The sequence below is a fragment of the Alligator mississippiensis genome, chromosome 6 (genome assembly GCF_030867095.1).
Source record: "Alligator mississippiensis isolate rAllMis1 chromosome 6, rAllMis1, whole genome shotgun sequence".
NCBI lineage: Eukaryota > Metazoa > Chordata > Crocodylia > Alligatoridae > Alligator > Alligator mississippiensis.
The window spans coordinates 66,453,075-66,469,217 of record NC_081829.1 but is presented as its reverse complement, the minus strand read 5'-3'; the positions used below and the strand labels follow the sequence as shown (position 1 = coordinate 66,469,217).

Genomic DNA, 16,143 nt, shown 5'->3' with positions numbered 1-16,143 from the left:
AGAAACAAAAAATAAGAATGGAATAAGAAGAATAAAGTAATCCAGGCATACTAGCCTCTAATGGCTGTGTGGCCTACAAATTTTGCCCCAAAAGGCAACAAAAACATCAACTGTTTAGATATAGCCCCAATGAAACCTGGATTTATACCATATTACATAGTAAAGATGGCAGTTTAAGGATATTAACTATTCTATAACAGCACTAAATGAGAGCTCTGTGGCTAGGGGTTTGTGGAAAGGACTGAAGTATATGTTCTTATGGATCCTTTGGGACTCATAATGAAGCTGCCTGCCTGCAATGTAAGGGAATTGGACACAACGATCAAATATTTCATTCCAGTCCTTGATATCCAGGGTAGTGAAAGGGTATATTTAATAAATCTGGTCTGGTAGTTTTAGGTACGGGAGATGAATTTTAAGTCAGAAAGATCTGTTATAATAAAATGCTACAAGCATTTGTCTTTCTCTTGCATCTCATAGGGCTCTTAAGGTGCACACTCCCAGTGATTGTGAACCTATCTGACTGGGAATTTTCCTCAAATGTTTTGCTCCCAAACCTATTTGTCTGTTGAAAGAAACAAAGTGGCAGATGCTCTGGAAAGCTCTTGCCCTTTCAATTTCTTCTGGCAATGAGGGAATTAAATTGAGAAGGGCTGTCCCAATGGGCCACTGGGGAGTTGCAGACAGACCAGGAATAAGGGTGGGGATATTTTGATATTTCCTTTGGTAAATTATTTTCTCCTAACAAAAAGTCAAAGCCAAAACAGACACCTTAAACACAACTCAAGAGTAACTGTTTGTGAATAATTAATTCTTCAGTTCATCTGAAAACTGGGAACTTCATTTAATTTCAGGTATCGCCCCACTGCTGATTGGTTGAGGGGCCCCAGCAGTCCTGCTGCTTGCTGCTGATTGGCAGAAAGACAAAAGCAATGCCAAGTTAAAAGCTGCAGTTCTCTTTTCCCTGCTGATCAGGAGTGAGCCAGAAGTGGGGCCCCTCTATCAATCAGTGGCTGAGGGGCATGAGGGAGAACTGCCACAAACCCAGTAGGGCCCTCGTCATGACCAAGAGCCAGGTTAGCCCTGTCCTGACACTGCAAACTGAAGTGAATTCAGGACCTGGATCCTTGCTCATACTATAAAAACTGCAGTTGTTGCAGGTTAGGGAAGGGTTCTTAGAATTGATAACTCCTCTACATCTTGTCCCTGCTCAGGCAACTCTTCCTCTATTGCAGCCACCTAGTGTACAAACTTTGTGGAGTCTGCATAAGAATGGCACTTGGGGAAGTTAAGCTTTTCATACCTGTGAAAAAGCCTAATCGTAACTGATATGTAGGATCACTAGCTTGCATGAAGCAGAAAGAGTTGGCTATTTATACAATGGCCTTATGTTTATGCATAACAGACTTGTGAAACCAGGGAACTGCCAGCTCAGTAGCTTCTTTACTATTTGATTTACCTGAAATCCCAGAATTCTTCTTGATCAACAGAAAGACTTTGATGCCTTCTAGACCAGCTGTTCCCTCTGCTGTTTCCTAGCCAAACATCATATCCAGCATCTGCTACCATGAAGCCCAGGCTGTTATTGGGCAGATTGGCAATCCAGTTGCTACCATCTAAAGTCAAGCCATGCTGAAGCAACATGACAGGCTTGGGACCTGAATAAGAAATATTGGATATGTTAGGAAGTTACACTTCCTCTTTTAAGTTAATAAATTGATGCCATCTAATTCCAAGTGAAAATGTACCAACCTGTGCCTTAAAGTAGTCAAAAAAAGCTCAGACAGACAGAAGGATAATTGCTGGGAGGGAGAGAAATGAGCAGACAGTACATTTTGTCAAACCATACCCAAAATTATGGATATGGGTAAACATATACAAGTTACATAAGTTGATCCTTCCCTGACAATTTTTGTGCTGTTCCTCTCTGAAATGCCACAAAATAAAATTAACTCATTTCTGGCAGTGTGACATTAAAAAGGACCACAAAGCCAAGGTGCTTTCCCTTCTCCCAGCTGAATTAGTGTTGCTGTTTTCATCTACAGCATAATCTGTATCAGCTTGTTTTTTATCCTTTCTGATGTTCATAAATGTTATTTATGTAACAAAATATGGCCTGCAGGCTGGATCTGACCTGCCAGGCCATTCTCTCTGGCCCATGGGGCCCCTAAAAATTTAGAAAATAAATATTAATCTGCTCCTGTTTGATTTTTTTAAATATAATTTGGTATTTTTCTGGTTCTGAGATGGCAAAACCCCTTGTTGAAAGAAGTACTTCTGGGAGCAAGGGGAGTGACTTCTGTTGGCAAAGGTCAGGGGTCGGGAGGGACTTCCAGCCCCAAGATGGCGACCAGGGGGCAGGGTACCTATCAAGGGGTGGAGCTACAAATATGGCCCTTGACAGCTTGCCAAGACTCAGTAAGCGGCCCTCCACCTGAAATAATTGCCCGCCCCAATACAGCATCATATGCATGTTATTTCAACTCTCATACCCTGCTACACTGCTAAATGTATTGACCGTGATATTTCCTCAACACTACCTTTTTCTCTGACCACAATATTTTACTCCTCTCAGTTCATGGTTCTGCCCAGTTTCTTTATCTCATAATTACCTTTTTTATTAACAATTGTGATGTCATTTGAAGTTATTGAAGGCAAACTGCCCAACACAATCTCATAACCAGGAAGTATCTATACACAACTTAATCAATGGATGATACTTCCATAAAATGTCTCTATTTCCTAGTTTCTGCATCTATTATTTGCATTATTCACTAGGAAAATTTTACTTTCTACGACAGTAGTTTTCAAACTGGGTTCCACGGAATCCTGGGATTCAACGGTAGGTCATCAGGGTGCCTGACTGGGGGTTAATAGCAGAGTGGGCAATTATGTGAAATGAGACTGGGATTAATGGTAGAGTGGCCTGGGAAGTGGTCTGTCACCATTGCCAGGCCATTTTGGTTGGCATGAGCTCACATAGCCTGAAGAGGCACAGATTGTATGGCACAAGTTATATGAAAAGTTTCTGTGACTTCAGGAAGTTTGTAAGTGACTACTCTATAATATTGTGAATAGCTACATACTAATATTCATGAGGAGAGGTGATGTGTTGTCCACAGTGAATTAAGTAGACATTTTAAATCAATTTGAGCAGAATGCATTGTTCAGATTGACTGAGGTCTTGTTGGTGAATATGGTGAGTGTTTGCTCATATATTTGGGTTAAGAGAGTATCTAACATATGAAGATAAATAAACAGATACAATATAAAATAATTGAGGAGTTCCCTGGTTGATTAGTGCAAGCAAGGGATCTCAGGGTGCCTTCCCCTTTAGATAGAGCACCCCTGTCACCATTTTGAAGTGTGGAGCACTGAATACAAGATACTTGGGGTGCTTTAATTAGGACAGCTATTGAGATCTGCTCTAATTAAAAGCATCCCACCCCCATAGCACATATAAAGATGCTCTCAGTAAGGGGGCACCATCAGAAAACAAGGTTTCCACAATTATTTTTTTTTTCCACACTTCTCCAAGGTCTTATTATACATCATAGCTGAAAGAACTTATCTGCAACTTCCCATTTGACCAAATACTAGGCCTCTTTCCTAGACTCTGTAGAAGGGAAAAGGCTGATTGTAGACCTAGATTTTGGTAAGTTTATGCAGATGCCTAACTGGGCAGCTTTGCCACCAGGGAAACTAGGACACAAGGAGCAACACTGGCTGCTGCTATGCTTACTGCAGCAGCACAATCAGCAGCCAAAACAGTGTTATGTATTTTTGTGCCTCCCACCAACTAGGACTGCTAACTGTCGTGCCCCTGCTCCCCACCTTGCACTCAGTTAAGCTGCTAGGTTTATATGGCACAACTCCTGTTTTCCAGTCCATCATTAATTTAACGGAAAAGGTGTGGCCACCTCATTCACTGCAGGGTACAACTGACCTTAATTTACAATCAAATACCACATTTTCTAAGTTCAAGACTCAAATGACAGAAGGGAGTTTGGAAATACATGTCATGCCACACTGTGGGTAGTCAGCATCACTTGAGGGTCAAGGGAGCAACCAGAATGGGGATGAGTGAGCAGAATCCAGGTATGGGCCATGCTAGAAAGCAAACAAGTCAGTCCAAGAATTGAGTCTGGGAACAAGTCAAGTCAGAAATCCAGAGGGTCGGAGAACAAAAGGCAAGCCAGGTTAAGTGGCCAGAAATCAGAGAGCAGAGTCGGGAAATAAGCTAAGTTAGGAAATAAAAAATTCAGACAGAGCTCAGAGTCAGAGTCAGTTGGGTTGGGTAGCCTGGAGATTAAGCAGAGGCACAGGCCACAAAAAATAGTAAAGCAGTCTGGGGCTTGAGCTCTGTTGCCCAGATGCTTACTGTTCTGGGTTAGGGGTTTATATGGTAGGGAGTGAGATGTCAGCTGACCCTGGCCAGCCACCTCTGAAGGCTAGACCCAGATGGAGGCTCCTGGACAACCTGCAAGGGCAGCTGGAATGTTGGGAGATCTGGGAAGGCTGAGGTCCTAGGTTGGAGACTGTGGCCTACAATACATAAACTTGCAAGAATAGTTACTTATGAGGGACCTTTTGGACATCCTTCATGCTTCAGAAATAATAAAGACTTCAAAAATTGCCTTAGCACTCAACTATGGTACTGGCAAAATGAGAGACACAACATAATTTCACATTTTGTCTTGTGCCAAGCAAAATGGAACAACCTGTGCTCCCAGGATTTTCTCTACCATGAGGAATTCTGTTCAGGCTAAGGTAGTAGCCATCCTCTGTCAAAACGTCATACTCCTCACTGGGGTATCCATTGTAATTAATCATCTCAGTCTGCAAAAAGACCAACAAAACATTAAATGACAATACGTTTACCTTTGATTTGCATAAGCTCTAGCACTTTACAAATTTAGAATTTGTACTACTCTGGATACCTTTAAGAAACACTTGGATGCTTATCTTGCTGGGGTGATCTGACCCCAGCTGACTTCCTGCCCCTTGGGCAGGGGGCTGGACCCGATGATCTTGCAAGGTCCCTTCCAGTCCTAATGTCAATGAAATTTGAAACACTTCAAATATTCCAAAATTCAGTTTCTGTTACTATGCTTCTTTCCTAGCTAGAACCAGGAAATACTCAGGCTCATGAGATTTCCACCTTAGTTTTCAGTATAAAAAGTTCAGTTTAAACCAGATAAACTAAAAAGCAACTCAGAGTTTTCAAAATTCTTGACTTTGCCTATGTTCTCCCTTCATTATCCAAACACTATCATAGGCGCAGTATCAAGGAAGAACAAACATTCAGAAATACATTTTCAAAATGGATCAGATTTAAGGATCAGATCTATTTACTTTGGACAATCAATGGTAATTGGTGAGGAAATGAAAAGTCTTGATACAAATGGAACTAAATTATTTTGAAAGGAAACAAAAAACTGGAAAGGAAGTATGTCTGAGTTCTAGCTCCTGACTTTTAAATATATACTTGAGTGCTCAAAATATTCAATCCCAGTACAATTGTGAGAGGCAGTTCTCCTGAACATCCTTAAAGCATCCAAAATAATGAACATTGGGGAAATCCAATACTGAGTCATCAGCATTGATAGCAAAATGGATTTTTCATGTACCGCTCAGAGTCCATTTGCTAAATGCTAATAGCAAGAGTATTGTATGCTGACTCCATAGTAGGCCAGTGAAACTGCACATAGCTTCTTGCTCTGTGAGCGTGACCAAACCATGAACCTAGATAGTAGAATGTTGTAATACACTGGAATGCAGTAAACACCAGATGTGTTGGATCATGACTCATCCCCAAATTCTTAGCTTGAGATAACCAAATCCCTAGTTTGAGATAACGTTATTTACTCCAGACTATATAAACTGTACATTCTTAAGTTATTATGGGTTCCTCCACTCTGGCAAGAGTTCTGACTTGCGCGGAGCCCCAGCGCATGCTATCGTATCCCTGGGATCGGGACAATCCGGGGCCAGGGGAACTATGCGGGGTGGTGGCTGCTGTCTAGAGCCGATGTAAAGTGACCATCCTCTCTGTTCCTTGTCTGCTTGCTTCTGAACCGCCTGCATTCGTGAACCCCCAGCCTCCACCCGAGGAGTATTCTCTAACAATTTAGCAGCTATATTCCCAACCGTTTTCCCATGTCATTCCGCCAATAGGAGGGATACATGGGTACGCAGATGGGAGGGAGAAGTATTGATTAACAAATTCTTAATCTGAGATGTAAGAGGCATATTCTCTGGACCATTCCCTACCCGCCCTACATTCTGCATTGCTTTTTCCCTCAAAATCCCCAGCCCCTCCTCCATGGTCCGCCTGTGGCCCTGGATCATCATGATCTCCCCTCTCTGGCCACCTATCCATCCAGCATTCTATACACCAATCTAATAGCAGAGCATGGGTGCCCACTGGGACTTGTGCAGTACGCATTGTAGCATTGTATAAATTGTCTCGTCAGATTTCCTAATGCCTTCAATTCAGCTACAGTGATACTTACATGCGCACCACCTTCATTAAGTACCCTTAATATCCATGTTTTCAGTCCCTCCTTTGGCCCTTGTTGAAATTTCTCTGCCAAGGTACACAATTCCGCTGTTGTGTACCCCCTGATCTCCTGGGATCTGTTGACTCCTGCAGGTCCCTGGGTGGTATGATCATAATGTACTGGTCGTGTGAATGCACATTAGCACTCCCCACTAGCCAAACTCTCAGCATGTTCACTTTCATCACTCCATATATTCCCATCCCACTCTTCTGGATCTATCCACTGACCTGTGATCCTCCTAGCATCCCATAAAGGTATCCCTGTCATCGCCAGAGCTGCCTCCAGCTTAGACAGCTGGGAGACCACCTCCGGCGGGTAGGAGGAACAGTTAGGGGAGGCACAATCAAGTTGTTTAGAACATAACTCATGTAATATTGCTTCATTCAAATTCAGATGCATCTGCCAATGGACAGCTTGATCAAGCTGTTCCTGCAGATGAGTATTTTGTGTACTCAGACATTCAAGCATCGTAAGGAGCAGTCAAGGGACAGTGCGTCTAGTAGCACTCTCCCCCTCAGACTTAAGGTCCTTCTCAACCCACCGTTGTGCCTTGGAAGGAGTTATAGGGCACTTCTCCTTACTCCAATAAATGGATGGACTCCATTTACAGAGTGCCTTTGCTACCCCATACCACAACCAGGTATCACGCCAACCCAGCATCCTTCTTTCTGATCCTTTTCCCTTCCGCTTCTGCAGCCTCTTAAATAGGTCCATGTCAAACGTCAGGGAAATCCCACTTCTAAAACCAATTGTCTTAGAATGAACTACTGGGTTCAGAAGATTCCCTACACTTGAACAAAGGACATACTCACAGTTGTTCTCACCCTTGCAAAGCTTTATTTCAGGATACTCGCAGAGACATGCAACAGGACAGAGCAGAGAGGATGGTCACTTTACATCAGCTCTAGCCAGCAGCCACCACCCCGCATAGTTCCCCCGGCCCCGGACTGTCCCGATCCCGGGGATACGATAGCCTGCGCTGGGGCTCCGCGCAAGTCAGAACTCTTGCCAGAGTGGAGGAACCCATCATAATTTAAGAATGTACAGCTTATATAGTCTGGAGTAAAAAATGTTATCTCGAACTAGGGATTTGGTTTCTCAAGGTAAGAATTTGGGGATGAGTCATGATCCAACACACCTGGTATTTACTGCATTCCACTGTATTACAACATTCTACTATCTAGGCTCATGGTTTGGTCACGCTCACAGAGCAAGAAGCTATGTGCTGTTTCGCCGGCCTACTATGGAGTCAGAATACAAAACTCGTGCTATTAGCATTTAGCAAAGCCCTTACTATTACAGTCCATCCCTCAATTGCGAGACAGATCACCAAGAATTTGAGATCTAACTTGCAGTCGTCCTAAGCAGTTCACATACACTGGATGTTATACAGATGGGCGACGGACTGAATGTATAGATACAAAAAGCATGTCCATAATAGCAAGCATACAGTTACAATACAAATAACAACAATAGGATGGAATAGAAGATTTAATACAACATTCGCTTTAGGGGACCACCCTTTCAGAATGCCATCTTGTGTATGCTTTGGCAATTGCAAGCATATCAGCAATATCATAACTTAAGAGCTGTCATACAAGGATCTTCAAGGTCAGAATGACGAAAGGCCCTGGGGCTACAGTTTGAGGGTTGGCTGCAACCCCTCCTTCAATACACCCAGTGCAATACCTCAGTTTGCACAGTGGAGTTTAAATTAGCCATTAATCAGACCTGGCCTGGCATGTGGTATGAAATGCAGATATTCCCCCGATTGTTTGGAGATCAATGGTGGGTCCCCACGTTTGAGGGTTCCCACATTGATCTAATGAATAGGACTCATCGCATAGACAATTGTGAGAATTGGCTGGAGGGATGCGTGTGCCTGGCTTGTAACCATTTGTATGAGCCATGCACTTACAGTCATGACTCCAGTCATTGTAGGTGGGAACGCTGGTGGTTACAAGAGACCCTTAAAGAATGGGACAGCTTGTGTATTTTCTCCTAATCCAATTCAGTGGAGTGGGGATAAGGTCTCCTCACCCCCTGTGTGTGAATGCTGCCATCAGGTGAAGGTTATTACTGACCTATGTACAAGGAGAGCATCCCCTTCCTTAATGTCTCATATGAAGCCATGCACTCTACCCTCCCCATTCCTGTGTGGGTGATACCAGTTAAGGTTTCTTTTACACAGCGTGAGCAATTACTTGACCAGTGTGAAGAAATCACTCACCAGCTCCAGAAGATAGCTTCCACCATTGCCTGAACCAGAGTCCTGATAATGACCCAGCATGGTGAACTACTGAGAATCACCCAAGAAGAGCACGACCTCACGGTGCATCATTGGTGAGACATTTTTAAAGGGTGGTCCCCTAAAGTGAATGTTGTATTAAATCTTCTATTCCATCCTATTGTTGTTATTTGTATTGTAGCTGTATGCTTGCTATTATGGACATGCTTTTTGTATCTGTGCATTCAGTCTGTCGCCCATCTGTATAACATCCAGCGTATATGAACTGCTTAGGACGATTGCGAGTTAGACCTCAAATTCTTGGTGATCTGTCTCGCAATTGAGGGATGGACTGTAATAGTAAGGGCTTTGCTAAATGCTAATAGCACGAGTTTTGTATTCTGACTCCATAGTAGGCCGGCAAAACAGCACATAGCTTCTTGCTCTGTGAGCGTGACCAAACCATGAGCCTAGATAGTAGAATGTTGTAATACAGTGGAATGCAGTAAATTCCAGGTGTGTTGGATCATGACTCAACCCCAAATTCTTAGCTTGAGAAACCAAATCCCTAGTTCGAGATAACATTATTTACTCCAGACTATATAAGCTGTACATTCTTAAATTATGATGGTCAAATGACCCCAGCAAGGTATCTATCTAGCCTCTTTTTAAAGACCTCCAGGGTAGGAGCAAGCACCACTTCCCTTGGAAATTGGTTCCAGATCCTAGCCACCCTGACAGTGAGGTAGTATCTCCTGATATCTAGCCTGAATCTACTCTCTGCCAACTTATGACTGTTATTCCTTGTTACTTCCAGTAGTGCTCGGGGGAACAGGGACTCTCCCATTGCCTGCTGGTCTCCCTTGGCCAGTTTATAGATGGCCACCAGATCCCCCCTCAGCCTTCTCTTGTGGAGGCTGAACAGGTTCAGGTCTTGTAGCCTCTCCTCGTAGGGCCTGCCCTGCTGCCCCCTGATCATGTGAGTGGCCCTCCTCTGGACCCTCTCGATGATGTCCTGAAGTGCGGCGCCCAGAACTGGATGCAGCACTCCAACTCTGGCCTGACTAATGTCATATAGAGGGGGAGGATTACCTCCTTGGAGCAGCTCATGATGCATCTGTGGATGCATGACAAGTTGAGGGTTAGCCTTCCTGACTGCATCCCCACATTGGTGGCCCATATTCATCTTGGAGTCTATAATGACTCCAAGATCCTTTTCCACCTCTGTGCTGATGAGAGGGGAGTTCCCCAGCCTGTAGATATGCTGCTGGTTCTTTCTCCCTAGGTGCAGTACCTTTCACTTGTCAGTATTGAATCCCATCTTATTCTCATCTGCCCACCCCTGTAACCTGTCCAGATCCAATTTCAGCCTGTCCCTCCCTTCTAGCATGGCCACTTTTCCCCACATCTTAGTGTCATCTATGAACTTGAACAAGGTGCTTTTCACCCCCTCGTCCAAGTCGCTGATGAAGACGTTGAACAGTGCAAGCCAAGGACCAAGCCTTGGGGGACCCCACTGCCCACATCCCACCAGGTCGAAAATGACCCATCCACCACCACTCTCTGGGTGCAGCCCTCCAGCCAAATGGTGACCTATCTGACTGTGTAGGCATTAACAACACAATCTCCTAATTTTTTAACGAGAATGGGGTGAAAGACAGTGTCGAAGGCCTTCCTAAAGTCCAGAAAGACTACATCCACCGCGACACCTGCATCCAAGGATCTTATGACCTGGTCACAGAAAGCCACCAGGTTGGTCTGACAGAACCTGCCTCTAATGAACCCATGTTGGTTGCCCCTAAGCATGCACTCCCCTGCTTGCCCCTCGCAGGTGTGCACCTGGATAATTTTCTCAAAAAGCTTCCCCAGGACCGAGGTAAGACTAACAGGCCTATAATTTCCTGGGCCCTTCTTCCTCCCTTCTTTGAAAATGGGGACCATATTGGCCCTTTTCCAGTCCTCTGGCACCTCACCAGAGCACCACGAGTGCTTGTAAAGCTGTGCCAGGGGTCCCACAATGACCTCTGCTAGTTCCCTCAGCACTCTGGGGTGGAGATCATCAGGGTCTGGTGATTTGAATACATCCAATCCCACCAGAAGTTCCCTGACTAGGTCCTCTCTGACCCTGGGCCTGTCTGTGCCTCCCCTGTCTATATTTAGTCCATGATTTTTTGTATCTAGTAGATTTATGAAATGAAGTGTGAAGGCTCTTCTATAAAAGGTATTCTGTAAATTCCCTTTGAGAAGTAGAACTGAGAGACTGGAGAGAGGGTAGTTGTCTTATGAGAAGTGTGCACCCCCAGGTAATTGGGTATTTTTTGTCTTTGATGGATTTTTCAGTGTGCATTCATTATGGTGCACAGATGTTTCTTGGTTTCCTCTACATATTTTCCCCATTAGGGCATTTAGTGCACTGGATTGGATGTATTACATTTCTGGAGGTGCAGGTATGAGATCCAGAAAAGGTGATGGTTATGTTGTGGAGTGTAGTTATTGCGGGGGTGTGGAGATGTGTTGGCAGTTTTTACATTTCTTGTCCCAACATGGTCTGGATCCATTCCGTGTGCTTTGGGCCATAGGAGGTTTGCTTCTGGTGATGTGTCTGGTGAGGTTCGGTGCTTGTTTAAAGGCTAGGATGGGTGGTTCTGGAAAGATCTTTAAGAATTGGGTCTTTTTCTAGTATGGGGTGCAATTGTTTGAGAATTTTCCATATGGGTTCCAAGACGGTTGGTATGTTATAAACAACGGTGTGAGATTCATAGGGATTTTCTTTTTGTACTGCACCAATTCTTCACATGGTATCTGCGTGGCTCTTTCAAAAGTATGATCTCTCTCTCTGGGAGGATGTCCTTGTTGGATGAAAGACCTTTTGAGATTTGCAAGGGGAAGATCACGGATATTCTCCTCAGTGCATATTCACTGATATTGAAGGGCTTGGCTGTATATCACAGCTTTCTTGATTTGTTTAGGATGATTGCTGGTTCTGTGTAGATATGTATGATGGTCTGTGGGTTTCTTGTATATGATGGCTTGTATTTTACCATACTGCATATTGATCATAGTATCTAAAAAGGAATTGTTGGTGCTGGAGTATTCAAGAGAATCTGATAGAGGATTCGTGGTAATTGAATTTGTGATGAAAATCAATCAATCAGACTGCTGGTTTTCTGTCTAAATGATGATGTCATCTATGTATCTTAGGTATAACACGGGTTTGATGGTGCAGTTCAGCAATAGCATGAAAAGGGGACTCATCTTGCCTTTCAATTGCTTGCTCAGACTGAGGGCAAAATAATGGCAAGTATCAGCGTGTCCCCATCTTAATATGCACCAGAACAGATATCAATAGGCAAACTTGGGTTCTTGCACAAACATCACTAAATAGACCATAATTTCAGTAGCATCAAGCTTTGCAGCATTGTAAGCATGGGCTAAAACAGCTTTATGAATTCCACTCTGGGAATAAAGTGTACCAAAGTACTCAGAGACTATGCTTTACTCTTTCAGAATGAGGATCACATTCTGAGTGACAGCCAGAAACAAGAAGTCATCCCTGGCCCTGACAGGCACTGTTTGCCCCAGAGATCTGGCCAGCAAGGAACCTGGGGATTTGACACCTGTAATTAAGTAAATTCAACCCACACTTGAACCTCAGGTGTCTGTTGTTTTACTCTTTGATACACTTCAAATCAAAGAACCCTACCATATGGTTCATGGAAGGAACCAAGTCTGGACATCCAAGTGTATGAATAAAATCTTCCAATCAAAGTTTAGATGATGAAAAAAACTAGCCTTTCTATTTCTTCTACTGTAAGCAAGCGAAACTGCTCCCTTCTTATCACTTTATTCATATCTCTTGGTGCCAAGCATATTCTTATTTCATCTTTCCCCAGCCCACAGTGGATACACAATTTACCCAATCTGTAGGCTCTTGCACTTCTGGTAAGCTTAACCTTTCCAGGTGGTGTTTTTTCCCTAAACTTTATCCCTGAACATCGCAGGAATTTTACCAGGTACGTGTAATTACAGGATTCACTTGCAAATTGATCTTTGACCAAGTACTCGGAGGCAGGGTCAAGCATACCTAGGCTATCCCAAGCACACAGTCCCCCAGTAAATAAAAATTCACAACTTGCTTAGAGAGCTTGTCATAGTGTGTCCTACCCTTATAGCAGGAAAATTTTTCCTCATAGGTAATCTACATTTTGCTACAAACTAAGCAGTCATTTTATTTTTTCCCTATCTGACAATGGAAACAATTTGGCACCATTCTTTCTAGAAATGCTTTTCCACATTGAAAATTATGAAAAATTCTTCCCATTTTTCTGTGAGCTAAAAATCACTTATTTTAGTCTGTTTTCATTAGTGTAAAAAAAAATAAAAACCAAAAAAAATAAGTGCCCCCACTGAGGTTGGAATGAAGCAGAACACACTTAACCCCTTGTCAGGGTGATGGGTTGGGACTCGGAACTAATCAGTCATGTTGATAAATACAGAAAAAAATGGGAAAGGAAAAGAGAAAGATACTTGTGACAATTCCTCTCTACAGAAGTAAACCAAGGAAACTTAATACCATGATCCTAGTGATGGTATGCTTAGTGAACACCAACCTATTTCCCAGAAAGCATCAGAAATATTATGATAGCCTATTTAACTTCTTCATAATGAAACAAGTATTATATTGTTTCAATGTCAAATGTATGTAAGGGAATAAAGGACTCCTTGCCCCCACACCCAAGTTTTGGGTTTGTCCTCTCTTGGGTTGGCAATTAGTGGAAAGAAATACAGTTCCAAAAAAATCCTATACTCTTGTTTTGTAGACTGGCTTTAAAAGATAAACAAGATTTGTAGGATTCAGAGTTCAAAATGTTGATGACTTAAGGAGTTATGATGCAGCAAGTACTATAGCATAAAATCCTGCTTTACAATACAGGCAGTCCTCGAGTTACAACATTTCACACTTACAACATTTATAAATTCACTCCAGTTTCAACTTTCTAACATCAGTTTCAACTTTACAATGCTTGATCCAATGCCATGCCATGTCACACTGCGAACAAGTTCATGGTATTGCCCATCTCCCTGGAAAACATCTGCCCAAACGTCCTTGAACACTTTTTTTAAGAAAGCAGACAAGACTCCAGAAAAAAACCTGCAGCCAAGACTCCTGAGAAGACTGCAGCCAAGAACTCCTCAAAAAGTCAAACAAAGAGCCCTTCAAAAAGTCCAGCAAAGTTACCTCAAACAGTCCTTCCAAACCAATATGATTGCTATTTACAATATAAATACATTAATTTAGCTATATTACTCATCCATAAATTGACTGAGTGCAAAATTCTGGGTTATTTTTGGTGAAAATAGGGTATCAGGCCTTGGTTCAGTGTCATAGAGCACTGAGGTACCCTGCTCCCAAAGAGGGGAAAACTGCTAGGGAGGAAGCCCTAGCAGGAAATAAGGAGCTCAGCTGTGGGTTGCCGGGGCAACCAGGGAAGGTCAGCTGACCAGAAGGGGCAGGGCCTGGCTCCCTTATAAACCCTAGGTGCTGGGGCTAGAGGTAGTTCCCTGCCAGCTGTCAAAGAGGAAGGAGTTCTCTGTCCTAGGAGAGAGAGGAAATCTGATACAGGAGCTGCATCCAACATTGCTGAGAGTAAAAGAGTCACTGGTAGGACCAAATGTTGTTTGGGCCGGTTGGCTTCTGTTTATGTTGTTGTTTGTGACCGGTGGTTTGGGAGAGGCTATTAGGGGTTGGAGGAGGCCCCATAGGGAACTCACAGAGGAGTGTGAGGACCCCAGTGCCAGTGAGGGTGCAGCGTTTGGGGTGTGTAGACCCCAGCCCTAGAGAAGAGCAGTTGAGAATCCCCAGAGAGGGGGCATTACTGAGAGGCCCCAGTGAGGCCCTGGTGAGCCCCAGAGGGGGGGGCGGCCTTATTGAGAAGCCCAGTGTGGGCATGTTGAGCCCAGAGAGGGTGGCCTGACAGAGAAGGCCCCAAGAGGGGGCAGCAGTATTGAGGAGTGCCCTGAGAGGGGGCAAAAGCCCCAGAGAAGGGGGCAGTTACTGAAGCCCCAGTGCATGTGTGGTGAGCCCTGGAGAGGGGGTGGTACTACTGGGGATCATGCAGTTTTGATGAACCAACTGTGTGCCGTAAGTACCAAAGGGAGAGCAGAAAGATATTCTCTCAAGTGTTTGCTAAATACTATTTTCCTTGGACAGCTAAATAAAAGTCAACAAACAGCAACCTTAATGGTTTTTTCTTCCATCGGTTAAGTGCTGTTTCACTTAAAGATAAGAAATACTAGCATTGGGGCCTTCTAACATGTTACCCTGTGAGATGCACCAATGTTGATAGGTGTTAGTGGTAGCTTGAGTTTGGAGCAGTCACCCATTGGGTCAGCAGGGCCTTGGAGACCTGAAAGTTAAGAATACCTCCCCTTGCTCCCTATCCCCAGGGCTTCCCCTGTTCTCCCCCTCCTCTCCTCTCCTGGACCCTTAGACATCCCCCCCCCCCCCCCCTACATCTCCCAACTTGTAGACAGACAGCTTCCCAGCTATGGGAGTAGGAAGTGAAACATTAATCTGCCTGCCTAATTCACTGCCTGGCTGCTGCTACATGTCAGCAAAGGAGTGGGGTAGGTGGGGTATTTACACTAGGGTGTCCCCTAGAATGGTTAAACCTTATTGCAATACAAGTTGGGTAACATGCCCTGGAAGGACTTAGGCTGGAGAAGAGCCTGGAAGAGTCTTCAGGCGGCTCACAGTTCTCTCCTTTCTTCCTCTCTCAGGTGTTTCTCCAGTGTCTCTTCTTCCGTTCTTGGTTTCTAAAGTGCTTCTCCAATCTCTCTTCCTTCTCCCTTGTTCTGAAGTGCTTCTGTAGTGCCTGTGGGTTGCCTCCAACCTCTCTCTTCACCCCTTGCTCCCCTTCCTTCTGTAGCATGGGATGAGAGAAGGCTTCCTTCTGTAACCTTTCATCCTTATCCCTTCCTTAATGGTGCTCCTCCAGTCATTCTTCTTTCCTTCATCTTCTTGGTCTCCCAGGTGCCCCTGCAGCTTCTCCTGGCTCCAACTAAACATTTTGGGGGGGCGGGATGGGGGACATGAAACCTCTTAGCTCTGCCTTAGGCTCTCAGATGTGGCTCTGCCCTCTTTAGCACCTCCTTGGGTGGTCACCTACCCCTCTATCTCCACCTTGCTTTCTCAGCTGCACTTCCTCCAACCTCTCCTGGTGCCACCTATAGCTGTCAGGTGCACCTGTGGCTTCTCTTGGCTCCATCTTGGACTCTTGGGTCCTTTTCCAGTCTCCAGCTTCTTCCTTTCACGTGTCAGTTCCTTTGCAGCCTCTCTTCTGTTCCCCTCAT

General features: G+C 44.2%; 1 protein-coding gene across 1 annotated transcript in view; it reads right to left on the bottom strand.

Annotated features, from left to right (window-relative positions):
- The window catches only part of LOC102560557 (lipase member M), a 68,546-nt gene that overhangs the window by 13,628 nt on the left and 38,775 nt on the right, over positions 1-16,143 (bottom strand). The window contains exons 2-3 of the mRNA XM_006269070.2: positions 4,722-4,839; positions 1,460-1,658 (exon numbers count right to left, since the gene is read on the bottom strand). Coding sequence (XP_006269132.2) covers positions 1,460-1,658; positions 4,722-4,839 — 317 coding nt within the window. The remainder of the gene's footprint in view (positions 1-1,459; positions 1,659-4,721; positions 4,840-16,143) is intronic.